The 17,214-nt window shown below is 46.8% G+C and overlaps 1 protein-coding gene across 1 annotated transcript; it reads right to left on the bottom strand.

Moving 5' to 3' along the window:
- Positions 1 to 91: 91 nt before the first annotated feature.
- On the bottom strand, positions 92 to 13,118 carry LOC149371009 (putative glutamate receptor). Its single transcript, XM_089579024.1, has 5 exons — positions 13,078 to 13,118; positions 10,621 to 10,721; positions 2,632 to 2,722; positions 1,013 to 1,174; positions 92 to 262 (listed from the first exon to the last, which is right to left on the bottom strand). Exons 2-5 carry the CDS (start codon positions 10,719 to 10,721, stop codon positions 92 to 94), a joined length of 525 nt encoding a protein of 174 aa, XP_089435150.1. The 5' UTR covers positions 13,078 to 13,118.
- Positions 13,119 to 17,214: the final 4,096 nt, after the last annotated feature.

The following is a 17,214-nucleotide window of genomic DNA, read 5'->3' as shown; positions in this document are numbered from 1 at the left end:
GACGTTGGACAAGGTGCTTAAAATCGGGTTTTTCTTCCGTCCCGTCACGAATTAAACTTCAAAATAAATTCTTATACAAAGGTATATAGCACTACGCGTTATAACGGTTATAAAAATGCTCGCCTTCGAACATCATGACACCAAGGATGTCGAAGAGGTTGTCGATGATACTGTCCTTGAAAGGATATCCAGACCGGACCAATTCGATGAAGGAGATTAACGTGCTCACCAAGGGCCAGCACAATAGTAGGCCCAGCCACACCTGTAGGTCGCAAAAGAACGAAGAATTGCCCAATGAGGTGGAAAAAGAGCAATAATAACTTTTCAGTATAGACTGCGCAGGTCTACCTTTACGAAGAAATACCACCTGTAATTTCAACCAAGCATTCTACACTCTTCTTTTACTACATATAGGGCCTCCTGTCACAGTTGGACAAAAATAGGCCTCTCATAAAAATTCAATTTCATGAAAATTAAATAAAGGCGACCGCACATTTTCCTAAACCTGCAATTCCTTTCAGGCGCCTTTCATGTGAAGGAGCTGCTTTCACTTTAGAAATCGAAGTAGCAATAATTTCATTTTTATTTTGTTTCGAGCACAGATGTGCATTACGACTGTGATTAATATCAACCTATCGTTTCTTATTCACATTCGCAATGAGCCCGTTCAACCTGCCTTCACTCTATACATTTTGTAAAATATAAATTTGATTGCACAGCAAATCATAGCGCAATACAATCCACCGTAGTGAAGCCTGTTTCATTTCCTTGTGGAGCATTCGCAGGGAGCAGTCCCGTGCGCAAACGCTCTGCTTAGTTAGGATAATTGTTCGTCGCAGTGAACCCTCTCTTATCTACATGTTCTGAAAGCCTCCGCGGCCGAAGTTTTTAACTCCTGCTTGAAACTGTTCCTAGGATTATCCGTCAGTGTTACTAATAATCAACGAACTCAGTGGTAGATTTGAGATGATTGCGTTAGTGTTCAGTCACGGAGTGCACCCTTCGCACTTGCCTCGAGGTCGAAGCTCATGAGGTAGCCGAACACGCTGGTCATGTATGCGTTAGGCGTTCCGGCAAAGAAGCGTGGATTCGAGTAGGCGTAGGCTGGCAGAGGCGTGCCCACCGTCATCCGTTCGGCCGTCGGTATCACTGGGTGTGCCGAGATGTCGGACTCCTGCGTGCGCCAACATAGGCATCACAGGCGAGCAGTTTATTCTCTTTTATCCGTCCGAAAGGTGAACTATGGTGAATAGGGGTTCTAGTCAGTAGTTGTTGGGAATACGGAGCAGGCATGTTAGCAAGATCGGCGTTGATGTGGGAAAGAGTAGAGTGCAGCACAGGCAGATTATAGAATGCAACTTATTTTCACTTGGTAGCGGTTAAAACAATAGTTGCAAGATTACTATAAAAAAAATTGGCTGTCGTTTAGCTCTGGTTATATCTGGAGTGACGCGAGAGCTCAGCCGAGCCGCCTACTTATGTAGCTGTGACACCTCTCCCCCTCTCCACTTCCCCCCCTCGGCACGGCGCATGCGCACAGCGTTTGCAGCTCGGTTTCGCCGGCGCGCCGCACCGCCGGCACCAGCAGCTGCTCCGCACCACGTGACCAACCGGCTCAAGGCCACGGCGCCGCCACGGAACTCAAGGGATGCCACGTTGAAGGCACAAAGAGCTGGCGTAGTGTAGCTCTCGCTACAAAACTCTACAATGATCAACGCAAGTATCAGGAAAGCACGCTTGGTCCTCTGCGATGTCGAGGCAAGCTCGATAACCCAGGAAGGCAGTGACCATAAGCGTGCACAGAGGGGGTGGGCAAGTGGCGCCTTAATAGACTTGGAAGAAGGTAGTGCAAATTTTGTCCATATTATTCTTGCTATCCAAACACTAAAACAGGTTTGACCATGAGCTTTGCTCCCTCCTTTAATCCTTTAAGGAGAGACCTCTGCATGCCTATGAAAGTAAATAGGGAGCGATATCATAAAAGAGGAACTATAGAAAGCAAGGGATGGTTTGATTGAGTAATAATACTGTAGTTCCCCCCCCCCCCCCCCCCCCCCCAGAAAAGAAACGAACCCAGAGAAGCTGCTGCGCTTTCATATCTATGTATGCACTTTAATGGGAGCTCGAAGCTGCAGGGGCAGGTCTAAGGAGAAGGTGTCCGCAGTTGTTCTTTGAAATGCATTAGCCCTGTGACTGTGGTGTTGTAAATGACTCCTTTATCTGGAGCTAAGGAGGATATTGGGAACACGGGACAGAGTACCAGTGCCCGTCTACGGAAGCACTAATGTGTTTTGAAAGCTCCCCTCTGTTCTCATTTGTCAGCCACTGCTTCGAGTGTGGCTGTGTTCGCACATTCTTTAGCAACTATAGCCGAAAGCAAGCGTTGACTGTTTTTTAATGCCGCGCTATATGCTATTTACCATGTTCTTAAGGAGGAGCTTTAAAAAGATACTGTTACAAAATTTTCACCACACGTCCATACGACTGTGCTCGCCGCCGCTTCTGTTTTCCCTTTTCAATCCCTTCAACCTTCTTCCCCAATGCAGGATAGCCAACGACAAACTATTCTGATCAAAATCCCTGCATCCCTCTTCTTTGTTTCTCTCTCTCGCGCACATTCCGGCCACTCACGTTCCGCTCCAGCATGCCCAGGGGTCCTCCCCACTCTCCCGTTGGGCGTCGGCTGGACCATATCTGCTCGTCCGTGGTCTGGAGCTGCACGCTGTCGAACACGTCACGTGTAAGTCGTTTCATTTCATGCGAGGGCGAAACTTCCTTTTTTGGGCAGCCAACACCCTCATGTTAGTAACAAATATCGCATATGTAGAGTAAAGCGACAATCAGACATTGATGCATGAAATGACTATGAATTTTAATTCTTGGAAAAAGCCGCCAGGGCAAGCTTTTGTAGCGAAAGCTACATTGGCCACGAACTTGCGATTTCGCTGTGGCGGTGCTCCGAGGAGGCACAGAGACTTACCTTGAGCCGTTGCCTAGCAACCGCCGTAGCTGCGGACGCCGCTAAAGCCCCTGAAAACACTAAAGTAGCGACAAGACGCCCTTCCTCTTCTCTCCTCCTCCCCCGCGCGCCGGGCGAACGACTTTTGTTTTGTTTGTGATTTCATGTGACTGCGGGGGCGACCTCTGGCCCGCTCCGACGGAACTAACGCCCCTTTTCAATTGGTTGCGCTGGATTCCCGTGCTTGCCGAGTTCTTCTCTATGTCTCCGCATTAACCGTGCGTTCCGCTGCATAAATACATCGGTGACTTAGGAGAAACATTTGCATGCTTCACTGAATCGTCTAAAGGCAAAAATGAGCACGCATATATGGATTGTTTTGGTAGAGCCGCACGCGCACCATGTCCGGGAGCGCCGGGCTCTGTGCGGAGTGCCAAGTTTGATATCGAGAGTGGAGCGTGCATTGAACGTAACCGTGAATCACGAGGCCGTAGAATGAATTTGCGGTGATCTGTTTTGGTGAAGAGGGGTATGCAAACAGAACGACCGTTCCCGCCGGAACGCTGGACGTGCTACTACGGATGCAGAGGTTTGACATTCGAAAAGACACCTTCAAGTGAAGGCATTCTAAATGCCCGTAGTTCATCCTCTCTCCTAGTGGCTTTTGGTTTTGGTCTGATGCAGTGTATCGCGGACCAGGTAAGACGCTTGAGGGAGTGCTCGAAATACGGTATGAAGGCCACGCTACGTGTGTACTTATCTGTTCCTCCCCTAATGTTTTCTCGCGTGCATGAACTGTAACGATATAGACTCCCGAATTAAAATGTTCTTTGGAATAGTTACTTAGTAAGGACAAAACCTACCTCGCAAATATCCTTACCCTGTCAGCAAAGGGATAATAAAGTTCTACGTAAATGTTTCATCAGCATCAGGCATTTAGTGAGAAGCAAAACCTACCTCGATTTTAACACATCTGTCCGATAATCTTTCATATTCGTATAGTCCCTATTAGAGCACTGCACGGGCCTTAATTATTCACGCGTCCCGAGCCCGTCAACCTTTTTCGTTACCCGCCCCAGCCCGGCCCGAATTTTTCGATATAGGCCCGAACCCGGCCCGGCCCGCGAGGTGGACATGCCCGGCTAAGGTTCGGAAACACCCCGAGTACTAAATGCACATCGGTAAAGCCAAAGCCTTTTGTTATACGGATCTCATTTAAAAAAAAAAGCGGCTACAAAACGGAGATAATGGAGGCCTCACTGTGGGCAACGTTAACAAAAAAAAACGTTTTAGCATTAATAAAAGAGGTTATCACAGATTTTCTCGCATTCGTAGCCTCCTCCTAACTAGTTAGGCGTCAAGGTGAAGCGAGAACGCGGAAGTGATGTGACAGGAAACGCGCGACCCACTTACGATGGGCACTATCACGCATAACCACAGCTACTGGTTATATTGGTCATTCTACTGGTCATATTTCGAGAGTAAACGCAAGCCAGCGCACGCTAGCTGGTGTTTCCACCAACGGTGCCTACGGTGTCTTGACGATGCATATCGGCGCGATAATTCTCTTTTTGTCTTTTTTGCAATGTATCTATATATAATATACACGCATGCACGCGCGCACGCGCGCGACTGCAGAACGTAACGCTTGCGCTTCACCATGTCAGAGCGCAGTTTGATCTGCGCTTATAGTATGCACGTATGTCTAACTGCGGCATGCGCTCAAATTTAAGGAACTTCACTCTACAGTTAGTCGTGTGCCTCGCGTCAGTTACACGTTTGCGTGCGTGCAATCACGATGCGCTCAACGCAAGCGCCCTGATGTCGATCTTACTGCGGCCATACGCTCGATTGCGAACAAACCACTGCACAGCGTAGCTTGAAAAAAAAAAAAGGAAAACTCAGCAGCTATTGAAAGCACGTCACTGACCTCGCAAAGTCTGGTCAATGGCATTGCGTTAAAATTCGCCCGGCCAATTCTGTGTAACCAAACCTTCCTCCGGCCCGCGTCGGTTTTCGATCATGGGATCGCGAAGAACCGCTTTCCACCGTCGTGACGGTTCTTGCACCCAAAGGCGCAGCAGCCCGTCATGCCGCACAGATAGTCGGCTTGAAGTTAGGTGACTGACACACGTTCCGAGCAAAACAAAAGCCGCTGTTCTTCACAGCAAGCAAAAGCGCAGTGTCCGCAACGACGCCTGCCGAACCTACAGTGCGCGGTTGGAGCGGACAATATGGCGTCTGCGGCCGCGAAAAGCGCGGGTTTAAAGGACTTTTGCGCGCGAAACCATCGACCAATGGGAAGAGGCGACGGGCGCAGGAGAGGGAGAGGCGGCGTTCTGCAAAGGTTGTCGCTACTTTAAAGGAATGCTGAAAGGTTTCCCAAAAAAATTGAGTGAAGAGATGCACTTTACAGTTTTCCATCCTCGGAATTCGAATTTCTCATCGAAATTAGGCAAAGGAAAGCGCAAACCTATTTTATTTTGGCGAAAAGTGCCGCAGCAGCCTCGGGCCAGCTCGCGCGCCTCGTTGCCGCCTGTGATTGGCTGGGCGCCTCGTGACGTGAACACTGGCGTTGGCTCGGTGAGCGCGGCTCGGTCGCCGCCGATGTAGTGCATGAAGCGCGGCGCGCGGTGTTCCGGTTGTTGGTTTGATGCTTATATCACGATGGAACACATCGAAGATTACCAGGAGGATCTTGGCGTCATCCCCTGCATGTACGAACCCATCACAAAGAGCAAACCGCTCCAAGGAAGCAACGATGCTGGCGCAAGCGGTGCTTTTGGCTTGAACGAAAGCGGAGTGTCAGCATCTCCACGTGTTGGAAATGTCCATTGGTAAGCATACTTGTCTAGCCAAACTTCATTCAGAGATACAATAAATTAATTTTGAAGCGAGCAAATGTAGTATAGCACTGCTCCACGAAATTTTCCTAATGCAATGTAAGCGGGATGCGATCGTCGGCATTGTTATCTTGCCGCTTGTCGGTGCTGCCGCAAATCTGCTTGTAATCCACACAGACCGTTGACAAGCGCAAGAAGTTATCAGGCTCTTTTTGCACGCAAATTTTATGCTGGCATCGCTTCATGGTCGCTGCGTGCCGGCTCGGTTCATAACACACGCGAAAGACAGAAGTTCGCGGCGCTTTGCGGCAGAACTCGTCCAGGTGACAAACGTGCGCCTTCCGTTCTGCGTGTCAAGATGGGATTTGGCAGTAAACTGAAATCATTGTTTAGGCGAGTTGCTTCATACTGCAAGCCCTTGTAGGAATATCTCCATCCGTTTGCGGCCGCCTTTATCGTGCTGTTCTCAGTGATTTTTTTCACTAACTCGATGGCCTCGTGCTGCAACCGAGCAGCACGAAACGCCGCGCGCCCGTATACCAGAAACATCTGCAAATAGTTTTCTCGGCGCTCCGACCACGAAGAAAAATGTGCCGCGTACTACTCCCTATGTTCTCGCCGCTGAGGGCTACGCATGAATCCTAGAATATCTGAGCTCCAACATAATTGAGTAAAGAGTCTGCATATAACGTTTTTTCATGTGCTCGCTTACCGAACGAAGTTCTCTGCTCACGCGCGGCTCGCAGTCTCCGGTTGTGAGGCGCACTTCGCGTCGCTTCACCTCTTGCAGTATTAGTAGCAGTTTAACGATTTTTATTCAGCCAAAAAATTTAGGGCCGAGCTCTGATATGAGTAATGCTGTACGAGATGCATGATGCATGCCTGCAAGCATAACAGCTAAGCACTTATTTTGTAAGCTGCAGTTTGCTGCCGTCCTGACATTCTCATTCCAGCGCTGTTCATCTCACTACTACCGTAAGTCTTGCATCCACGAAATTACGCACGCGCCATACACTACACAGAACACCGGTTCGCGCAGTCAAATTCTCATAGAGTTAATACACAAATTCTTATCTCGAGCTTCCTCCGTTTTGCGAAAGCTGGCCTCGGTGGCGGTGACGAGCTCCTGTGCATGCGCGAAGACAGACGGTATTGCGCCGGGTTTCAGTCGAGCTGACTTTGTCAGGCTCTGGTTATAGTCTTCATCACGAAAGTGGTCAGAGCATAGCACTGTAGTCTTTGAGGGCTTGAAATCCCTTCGCTTCACAGCAGCGACCCACCTCGCGGAAAGCTTCTTATTTTGCGGGAAAATATGAAAGACCACATCGTCGCGGCCGCTGGTGTTAGTGCAGCCGAAGGCTGCGCAGAACGCCGGCATGATGGTCCACCGTTTCACTCGATGCTGCCCACGTTTCTGTACGTCACCACAAACATAAAAAATCACAAATAGAGGAACACACGGCAGATCGAAGCAGCTTACGATGGCACGCACGCAGAAACAAGCACGGTCGCGGAGGCTGCGTGGCGACGGAACACCAATGTTTACGTCACCACCCCACGGTTTCCGGTTTCGGCTCGCATCGTCAGGGTCATCAGCAGCGCTCGGCGGACAGCGGGGGGCGGAGCTACCGCGCAATTTTAAACGGCGATTACGTCGCTTCTAAGTGATTAATCTGCAAAAAAATTTCACCCGCATGATTTTTAAGGTTCCCACATCCATACGTGAGCATCTTAATGAATTCGAAAATCTCTTCAGCTTCCCTTTAAAAATTTCCAGGGGCTTTAGACGCCGCGCGCTCACCGCGCCATCTGGCATGACGTCACACCGCGCGCCTCACCGCGGAGCCAACGCCGTTTGGTATGGCGTCACACCGCTTGCCTCGTCGTTGCGCTCGATTTCGCTACGTATGTCCTGGCATGGCCGAGCTAAGCCACTGTCAATTTTTTTTCTCCTTCCTGTAAACCACGGCTCTACAATCATCGCAGGCAGGTGAAGTAAAACGTGACAGGGAGCAAAAATGCGACATTGTGAAACTTAGCGCCCCCTAACTTTTAATTATGCACCATCAACTCAATTTTATGCGTATTTGGCGTGACGCAATCGGTGCCCACTGAAACTTAACTTAGAAGTACACTGAAGACATTCTTTAGTGCTGTGGTTTGTCTTTTTCTTTTCTAATTATAACATGTTTATTTGATATTGTCACTAGTATCCAGTGCCTACTGCTGTAACATGCTTATTGTCATATAGTTGCGTTATTTGTTGCTGTCGTCTACGTCATATGTAATAGCTTATAGTGGTCGGGACCCTTAAACAAATTTTGTTGGGTCCCTGAAATTGTCTCTTTGTATTTCATGTTTTATGCTAAATAAAAATACTTTCTTTCTTTCTACAAAAAGACAAATAAAAGTTGCTATGTATATATAGGATAACGTGTTATAATCTCAAAGAGATAACTCTCACCTTAAACGAAGCTTTTACAAGCTAGGAAATACCAAACATGAAAATACAGGTGTCACCATCACGAGTAGATTTTGCAAGCAAAGTGCATTCATCAACAACAAATTTTTGGAACGGATGTCTGAGCCTACGCTGCACCGCAATTCAGTTCAAAAAAGATCAACCCATTCTTATTGGTGACGACGTCACGAGTTTTAATCCACTGGCGGGAAGATTTTTGAGTGCAATTTTCTTGATCATAAATCTGTCTTATGCTGCGGGACAAACATAAAGAGAAACAGGCAGAGAATATATTTTTACCGACAACATTAATTGACTGCACTTTTCATCCGTGTACCTTTAAAGGTAGCAAGATTTTTTTTTTCAAGCCAAAGAAAAAATTCAGAATTGAGGCTTGGTTAACGGGAAAGCAGTCAGAAGTAGTGAATTTTGCGCGCCACACTGTTCGCTACCTTGTAGCTCAGCCACTCTAACCCCCTGGACTAACTTAAATGTTTAGTTATTACTATATGGTTGATCATATTATCTGGAGCAAGGTTTGAGAATTCTTGCGCCAAGAACTGTTAAAGAACTATTTTACCCCCGGCTATACGTAGGGCCTACCACGACATTTTGGTGTTCTGCAGGCCCTAAGTAAATATAGTAAGTTTAAGGCATAATCCATACCTGCGCGCTTCTTTTATCGCTCCAAAGGATATTCTGAGCATACAAAATAAAAATATTGATTATCGATTAGGGCGCAGATGCGAATAAAACGGTGCTGACGATGGAGCACCGGTGTCGTCAAGCTTTTTTGGTGTTCGCTAAAACGTGTACCACAGAGCAGTACAGAAAAGGAGAGATTACGAAGGGCGGGAACTGAATAACATGTATTCCCAAATTGAGCTATGCACTCTATCTGGTGGGCGAGATCCGCTACTTGTACAGAACATTCTCACTTGGAGGAAGCTCTTTTCGGTGTGCCGTGCAATCACATTCAAAACCACGTGTCAACGTGCTGAGAGTCTAACTGAATCTCATATTCTTTCCACAGCGTAGCGAGAAAAAGCACCAGCTGCGACACGGACACAGAAAAAAATTGGCAGAGGCTTAGCTCAGCTAGGCCAAGATATACGCAGCGAAAACAGTTTCGTCCACTGACACTTCGGTAGCGACACGCCGTCGTTGTTGTCCAGCAACTTGGCGGCGTCTCTTCGCGACACGTTCTTCTCGTTCTTCGAGCGTCTCGACCACCCGTTTAGCCTTTCTTGCCTCGTTTTCACGCTGTCGGCCGGCCTTGTACCATGCGACGACTTCTGGATCGGAAGACTCAATTTAACGCAGCCTGTACTGCTGCCGTGAGGAGCACGTTTTCTTCCACGGTGCACGTCTGAGGAGTGAGCGCATCGGTTCCGGCGTATATCCCACCTGCGCGGCGCTACTCTGCGCATGCACAGTGAGGCGCAGCGGCTGCGGCGCCGTAGTTGCCATGGTACTGGTTGCCTTGGTAACGGCGCGTGCGCAGTAGTGGCCTTTGGCAGGCACCGCGAAATGCGCTTCTGCGAGCCTAGTGCAGCTGTCGTTACACAAATGCGATGCCGGTAGGGAATTCAATAAAATCATGGAGCCGGGGCACACGCAAAGCTTCTCTGCAGAGCTGCCTTATTCTCATTGCGGTTATGAAACAAAAAAAAACAGTGCTGGAACCTGTCAGTACACTGTGTTTGTCATGCCAATAGTCTCATTAATGTTAGGTTAATGCTTATGGAGCTAACCTCGAGTGTATTCATTGCCGGATCAGTAAAATCTCAATTTTGTAACGGCCTCTCAGCCTGCCCTGTACACCGTCTCATTTAGCCTCGCAGAAAGAGATAAAAATTCCACATTTCGAAGTGTATTAAATTTTAATCTGTTCAACTTCAGCTCGCATTTTTGTGTTTAGTGAGCGGGATGCCAGCATTGCAGCAAATAGTTCGGCGGCACTTGCTTGCTGATATTTGTGCATAATAAAAAAAAACGGACGATTTGCAGATTTGTGTCACGTTATGCTCCACTATCCTCTGCTCGCAGGGAACAGTAAACGTGAAGATTTGAATAAACCTGTATGTTAGAAAGACTGAACTCTTATTCAGAACTATACTTGGTGCCATACTTTAGTATTCTGCGCAAAAAGGGGTTTCTGCAGAGCCTAAGCATGTGGTGAAGTGTACGTACGCGCAAACACTAACCAGTCTCACCAACCGGGTTCAGTACGCATTCACCGATTATAAACGTCACGGATTAAGATCAGTGCCTCGTCGCGAGGCGTACAAACTGCCCAGTCCAGCCTTTCTGGGCCTGTATACTCGCCGCTATATGAATTAACTGCAAGAGTTTACTTGAATCGGAGGAATTGCTGCAGAGTCTGGATGATGTACCACGCCAAGTCTTCGAAGACCACTTCGCCGTCAACCACGGACACCCCCAGGAGAGGCTTCATCTTGAAAAGACAGACGAATACAAGAAGCAGGCACATTTATCCATCCAATGTACGCAGTTACGCATCTCAGTGTGGGCATAGCATAACTCACTACCTCCACTGACTACGCTTTGAAAAAAGACGCGGGTTCGATCCCGGCCGCGGCGGCTGGAATTTCTTTGGAGGAGAAATTCTAGAGGCCCGTGTACTGTGCGATGTCAGTGCACGTTAAAGAACCCCAGGTGGTCGAAATTTCCGGAGCCCTTCACTACGGCGTCTCTCATAGCCTCAGTCGCTTTGAGACGTTAAACCCCATAAACCAAACCAAACTACGCTTTGAAAGCCGCAAAACCTCATCAAGAAAGAAAACACAGGGTTATAGATCTGCAATCTTCTAGGTGTGATTTCATCTCATTTGCCCCCCCCCCCCCCCCCTTCATTTGCCTGCTGGATTGTCTCGCTATCACCTTCGAAACTGTAAGACCAGCTCGCTCTGGTCAGTGAGGCGCAAGATGGGCTAAGCGCTCGATGTGTTCTGTTTAATAAAATCTTTCTATCTGTCTTGACAACAAAAACACATTCCCTCGAGGGAAACGCTAACAGCTCAGAAGGGTGGTGGATCGGGCTAGTTGATGTGTATAAATCAGTTTCGGGAGCGTCTTTCTTTCCTTGTCTGTTTATTGAAGCGATTCAGAAAATGACGGAATAGCTAAAGGCTGCCGATATATTTTGCAAGACTATGCTGATGGACACCATAAGCAGCAGGCGAACTTAATATTCACGCAGCAGCCTGGCACGAGATTTTCAACCACAGAAACTTTCGCTGCTCTCGTATATGTTGGCGTCACTTTATCAAGTTGTCCTGGTAATCCTCGCTTGGCTTTTCTGGCCAGCATACCGCGGAACAATATATACCTAAAAGTTCCTAAAGTCTAAGAATATGCACTGACTTAGAGAGTTGCCGTTCCTCTTCACCTCAGATTTACGCGAAATTGTATGCGATAGCCTCGAAAGTCATCCAGCAGAGGAGGACCAAGAAAAGCGAGAATTCCAAGAGAAAAAGGAACAGAGCATGCAGGGGTTTAGAGACCTATTAGCCCAGGACAGCCCAGTGGACGACAAGCTACGGCTAGGCAACACATGTCACATGTGCGCTCGTGTGTTCAACCCATATGTGCTGAGGTATTCGTAATACAATAACCACTTGCATAATTCAGGCAATCTATCGAGTGTGCATGATATGATGGTAATTTGCTGTTACATCCAACAAAACATAGGCACAATGCTCCTGAGGAGTGCCTTATGCATCTGTCACTTGAGAAGCTACGCTCCACATTCAGTGATGTGACCTTTGCGCAGCCCTATGACCTTAAGAACTTATTGGAGTAAAGTAAAGAAAACGCCAACAGGTCTTTGAAAAATGAACGTAAACTGCGGTTCTAATTTTTTAATAATATTTTTCAGTAGAAGCATGGGCTGCTGCAAAGCTGTTTATTACCAGGATGGAAGCTTGGGCGAATTGGTGACGGTTCACTTGCCATATAGCGCTAAAAGGACACGGGCACAGGGAGAAAAAGAGGGAGACAAACAAAGCGTCCGTCCTGTTCTTCTCCTGTGTCCGTGTCTGTTTAGCGCGATGTGGCAAGTGAACTGTTTTTTACATTTGATGGACAAATCAGCGTAAAAGGCACAATATAATGAACGATACGAACGGGAGGACGTTGAACAGGATCAGTGCCGCATTTTCTGCATCTTCTATTGCCCTGTATCAATTCGTGCCGGTTTCGCTCATCATCTTCAAGGGTAAGCAGAAATTCGAAAGCTACTCATGTTTTAAGCAGTGAACTGCGTTAAAATAAAACAAATATTGTGATCTATTTTTTCTGCATTAGTTCGCTCTGTTTGCATTCAATAAATATATAATGGGGCTTCTAATCAATGAATGATTATTATCAATTCCTAGCAAGCAAGCATAAAGATTACATTAGCTGCTTTTCGATCACAAGACCAGGCGACATTTCGTGCCTGCCAGTGCGTACAGTTATATAAAACACTGCAAAAGGAGAAATTTCATCATTTGTTTAGGTATTTCGCGGGCACCAGGTACGGCAGGTTTACGGCACATTACACCCATGCAAGTAGTCACGCTGTAGCCTGCCAAACTTAAGCCACTACAGGGGAATTACAGCGGCGTATAGCTATTTGCAATCCTGCGTTCTTGCAGATACCGATGCCAAGAAGAAGGAATTGCGTACATGCTAGAAAAGGCATGATTCAAGGCGTCCTTTTCTTTAGTGCCTCCAAGGCCTCAACCAGTTGCTTTATAGGCAAGAGCTCCAAAATGGCTGTCGGAACCACATGAAAAGTACATACTTACCGACAGTCCGACGAATCTCAGTGTAGTGTTTTCAAGTTCATGCATCTGTGGTAAGAAAGAATAAAAGTGACAGGAGTAAGTGACAGAAACGCTGAATCCGACAAATAAAAGATAAAATTTTCACCTCGGTGCTGCTATCACTCCGACTTGATTTTCGTCTGTTGGTGAGACGAAAAGCACGAGAGTTTTTTCGTCGTTTGCCTTCAGAAGTACCAACGAAGTTGGATCGAGTGAGCCGCGGTGGAGTGGCAAGCATTAGCTAGCGCACTATTTGCGTATGGTCCGCTTTGTAGATTGCCAAGTGTGACACATAGTAGTATCACTAGAAATAGCGCAGTTTTACTACACCTCTTAAGGTTTGGTATAACAATGAGAACAATGATATTTATGCAACTGTGCTGAACCACCAGCCAGCATATCATCATCATCATCATCAGCCTGACTACACCCACTGCAGGGCAAAGGCCTCTCCCGTGTCTCTCCAATTAACCCTGTACTTTGCCACTTGCGGCCACTGTATCCCCGCAAACTTCTTAATCTCATCCACCCACCTAACTTTCTGCCGCCCCTGCTACGTTTGCTTTCTCTTGAAATCCACTCCGTTACCCTTAAGGACCAGCGGTTATCTTGCCTTCGCATGACATGCCCTGCCCAAGCCCATTTCTTCCTCTTGATTTCAACTAAGATGTCATTAACCCGCGTTTGTTCCCTCACCCACGCCGCCCTCTTCCGATCTCTTAACGTTACACCTATCATTTTCCTTCCCATAGCTCGCTGCGTTGTTCTTAACTTAAGCTGAACCCTCTATAGCATATAGAGGAAAATTATTTTTCAAAACATCCGCAACGGATGAATCATAGTACTTAATGGATGCCGTAAATATAGGTATTTTCTTTTTCTTTGTGAATACTGATTGTGAGCCTGCGCACGACCACATTCACGTACAGCTGAGCACTGATTTCCCCAGATGGAGTAGAATTTAAATACGTGAGCCAGAACACGGCAATTCAAGTAGAAGCCATATCAAAATTAACACTTTTTATAGAAACTAAAAATGGTTCTGCAGGTGAAAGCGATCAAGAAGCTGACTCTTTATATGATGTTTGTATGAGTTGTTTTATCGAGGTCATACACGATTCTGGGGCGTTGCTACTAATAACTTTAAACATCACTTTTTGCCTAAACAAAGTTATCCGGGTGTTCCCTGCCATCTAGTGATGCATATGAGCGGTTCGAGAATATTCCGATTCAGGTTTCATGATCCGGATGTGTCTGGCTGACGGCAAAATGAGAGCTGCACAACGACTGCAATCACTGTTACGCTCTGAAGGAGGAAGAACTCAGGGAGTAATTTGTACAAGTAGTTCTTCTGAAAAACGGTCCTTTAAATTTCACGGTGCAGCAAATATGCGCTTCTTATTGCTTGTACGCGTACTGTCCCCTTCCCAGCGATGGAGCCTTTCTTAACTGCGCCTGTCCTATGGTCAGTCTAGTTAGTCGACAAAAAATTTGTCAAATTCATAGATTGTCACAATGAGTCGTCGCATACCAATAAACTTGTGAACACCATTCCTAATTCGGCATTTGACATCTATTTAATTTTGTACCATGACAATGTAGTATATTCGGTACCAAATGTATTTTCTGAGAGTGCTATAGTTATCTAAGACAGCCATTAATCCATGGGAACCGTTTCCCTATGCCTGAAAAATGCAAAACAAAGGCATAATATGCACTATGTAAGAGAATTCCCCCATATCTGTACCAAAATTTCTCTGAACAAAGGTAGACAAGTTTCCTTACGTTTCATAGGTCTACGTTAATCCGTCTTCAGACTGCACTTAACCCTACGTCATACTTTCTATTGTCACTTGGTTACTCCGCTTGGAAATCATTAGGTCCTGTCGGCATTACTGTATCGTTGAAGCACTCCGTAACGAATTAAATTAATGCAAGTAAAACATCTGCACGGTAAGCCTAGGTCAACACAGTACGTAGAAAAAATGCGGCTTCCCAACTTATCAGACACTCGGCCGAAGGATATGGGTTCTCACCTCTTAGGATGATACAGCAGTTGACACCAACCTTGAAGACAAGAGACAAGACACGGCTGACGTTTTCCGCTCTGCGCTTTTTAAAGATGGGAACGCGTGCACGGCACCCTTATAAACTCCGTGGTAACCGGGCTCTCGAGTTCTGAAAGGAAAGGCTTGTCAAAACAACTGTCATCTTTTTCAAATTGTTATGTATTGACATGCGTACTACGCTCGTGTACGACAGGGTAGGCGTCGGCTTTTCTGGCTGTTATCAGTGCTCGAAGGCTCTTGATCTCAAAGTCGTCCAACCGTGTCTTTCAGATAGCTGGAACCTCCTCTTCATTTGCGCTTCCAGTCCTGGAGAAACTATGTTACTTCAATTATTTCTGAAGTCTCGAGCTACAAGTTTGTTTTTCGGGCTGTCGACTTTGGAAAATTTTATGCATAACTTCCTGGGCCTCTTTATCTTTGTTGGCTGATCACAAGAATAATATGGCTGCCATGATGGTGGCTATATACAGGTAAAAAAAATGAGCTTGCATTCAAGCGTACCGAGCAGCTGATCGTCATTATCTGAAGCAGCTGGCCTTTCTCGACCCTTTTTTGCCCTCACAGAACACGTGCTGTAAACACGTACAAATTTTATTCTTCTAACATCGACAGTTTTGCCCTTTCTGTGTATACTTGTTCAGCATCCTCGTCGTTTCTCCTTGTCTTTGTCTTATCTCCGCGTTGCGGTTCCGGTGTACTGAACACGCTCGGACACCGGACACGAGCCCCGGTTTTATGTCCCCGTCTGCTTTGGGATTGGCTCGTGTCAGGTACTGAAATTACGTTTTGTGCGTCATTCACCTTCGCGTTAATAGAAGGGTTGCGATAACACTCGCGCGACCTTCAGAAAAGTGAACTTTGTGTGATTCGCCTGCTGCACTGGCACATGTGCCAATATTAACGACCCCGCGTATGGACCGCCACTCTTTTGTGCGAGCGTCAAAGTTACCCTGCTTCATCGGTTTCAAAATATACGGGGTGGCAGTAAAAGTAAGGAATACAAGGTGGCTACCAAATCCATCCAGGGGTACACTTTCTCTTTTCACAGAATATTTTACAGTGATCCGAGATTGTCTAGATGAAGCTCTAGAAAAGCTATAACCAAATTGGCTTTGAAAGAAACATCAAGTTTTGAAAGAAACATCAAACAGCCCAGTTGCCAACGAGGATTGTTTTTGAATTTTACTAATCGCGGTTTACCAATATCCCTTAAAAGAAAAATATACAACAGCTGTATCTTACCGGTACTCACCTATGGGGCAGAAACGTGGAGGCTAACAAAGAGGCTTCAGCTTAAGTTAAGGACAACGCAGCGAGCTATGGAAAGAAAAGTGATAGGTGTAACGTTAAGAGATCGGAAGCGGGCGGAGTGGGTGAGAGAACAAACGCGGGTTAATGATATCCTAGTTGAAATCAAGAGGAAGAAATGGGTTTGGGCAGGGCATGTAATGCGCAGGCAAGGTAACCGCTGGTCCTTAAGGGTAACGGGGTGCATTCCAAGAGAAGGCAAACGTAGCAGGGGGCGACAGAAAGTTAGGTGGGCGGATGAGATTAAGAAGTTTGCGGGATACGGTGGCCGCAAGTGGCAAAGTACAGGTTTAATTGGAGAGACATGGGAGAGGCCTTTGCCCTGCAGTGGGCGTAGTCAGGCTGAAAATGATGATGATGATGAATCGCGGTTATTGAAGCCCGCTAAGTTTCCAAAGCACCTGGTATCCCCTTAGTGGCCGGGATCCAGATAAGCTCATTATCAGCCGCTAGCAGGCAGTCACCATTGTCCTCGTCCGCCTGCGCGCTACGGCGGCATGAACTAGGAGGGGCTACAGAAGCGACCAGGAAATGTGTGGAACCAGGCGTAGGATTCCTAAAGGTGTCACTCGTGCCGCAAGCAGTAGGCTTTTTGCGGCAATTAGAGGAACAGGCCTGTTCAGGTATTTCATGCATCGCTCTATATATTCATAATTGAAGCCGTTCACACATTTCTAAACTTTAAGAATTCAAGTGAGTAACCGCAACGAATCACCTCTTTAAACAGAAATAAAACGCTCAA

This window comes from Amblyomma mixtum, chromosome 1 (assembly GCF_055824585.1).
Source record: "Amblyomma mixtum isolate Tamu chromosome 1, ASM5582458v1, whole genome shotgun sequence".
NCBI lineage: Eukaryota > Metazoa > Arthropoda > Arachnida > Ixodida > Ixodidae > Amblyomma > Amblyomma mixtum.
This window is presented reverse-complemented; position numbering and strand designations above follow the sequence as displayed.

Excerpts from the sequence above, each read along its gene's own strand:
- LOC149371009 (XM_089579024.1), bottom strand. The coding sequence starts at position 10,721 with ATGAAGCCTCTCCTGGGGGTGTCCGTGGTTGACGGCGAAGTGGTCTTC. Across the intron at positions 1,175-2,631 it reads TGGGCATGCTGGAGCGGAAC|GAGTCCGACATCTCGGCACA; the intron begins GTGAGTGGCCGG and ends TGGCGCACGCAG. Across the intron at positions 263-1,012 it reads TCATGAGCTTCGACCTCGAG|GTGTGGCTGGGCCTACTATT; the intron begins GCAAGTGCGAAG and ends TGCGACCTACAG.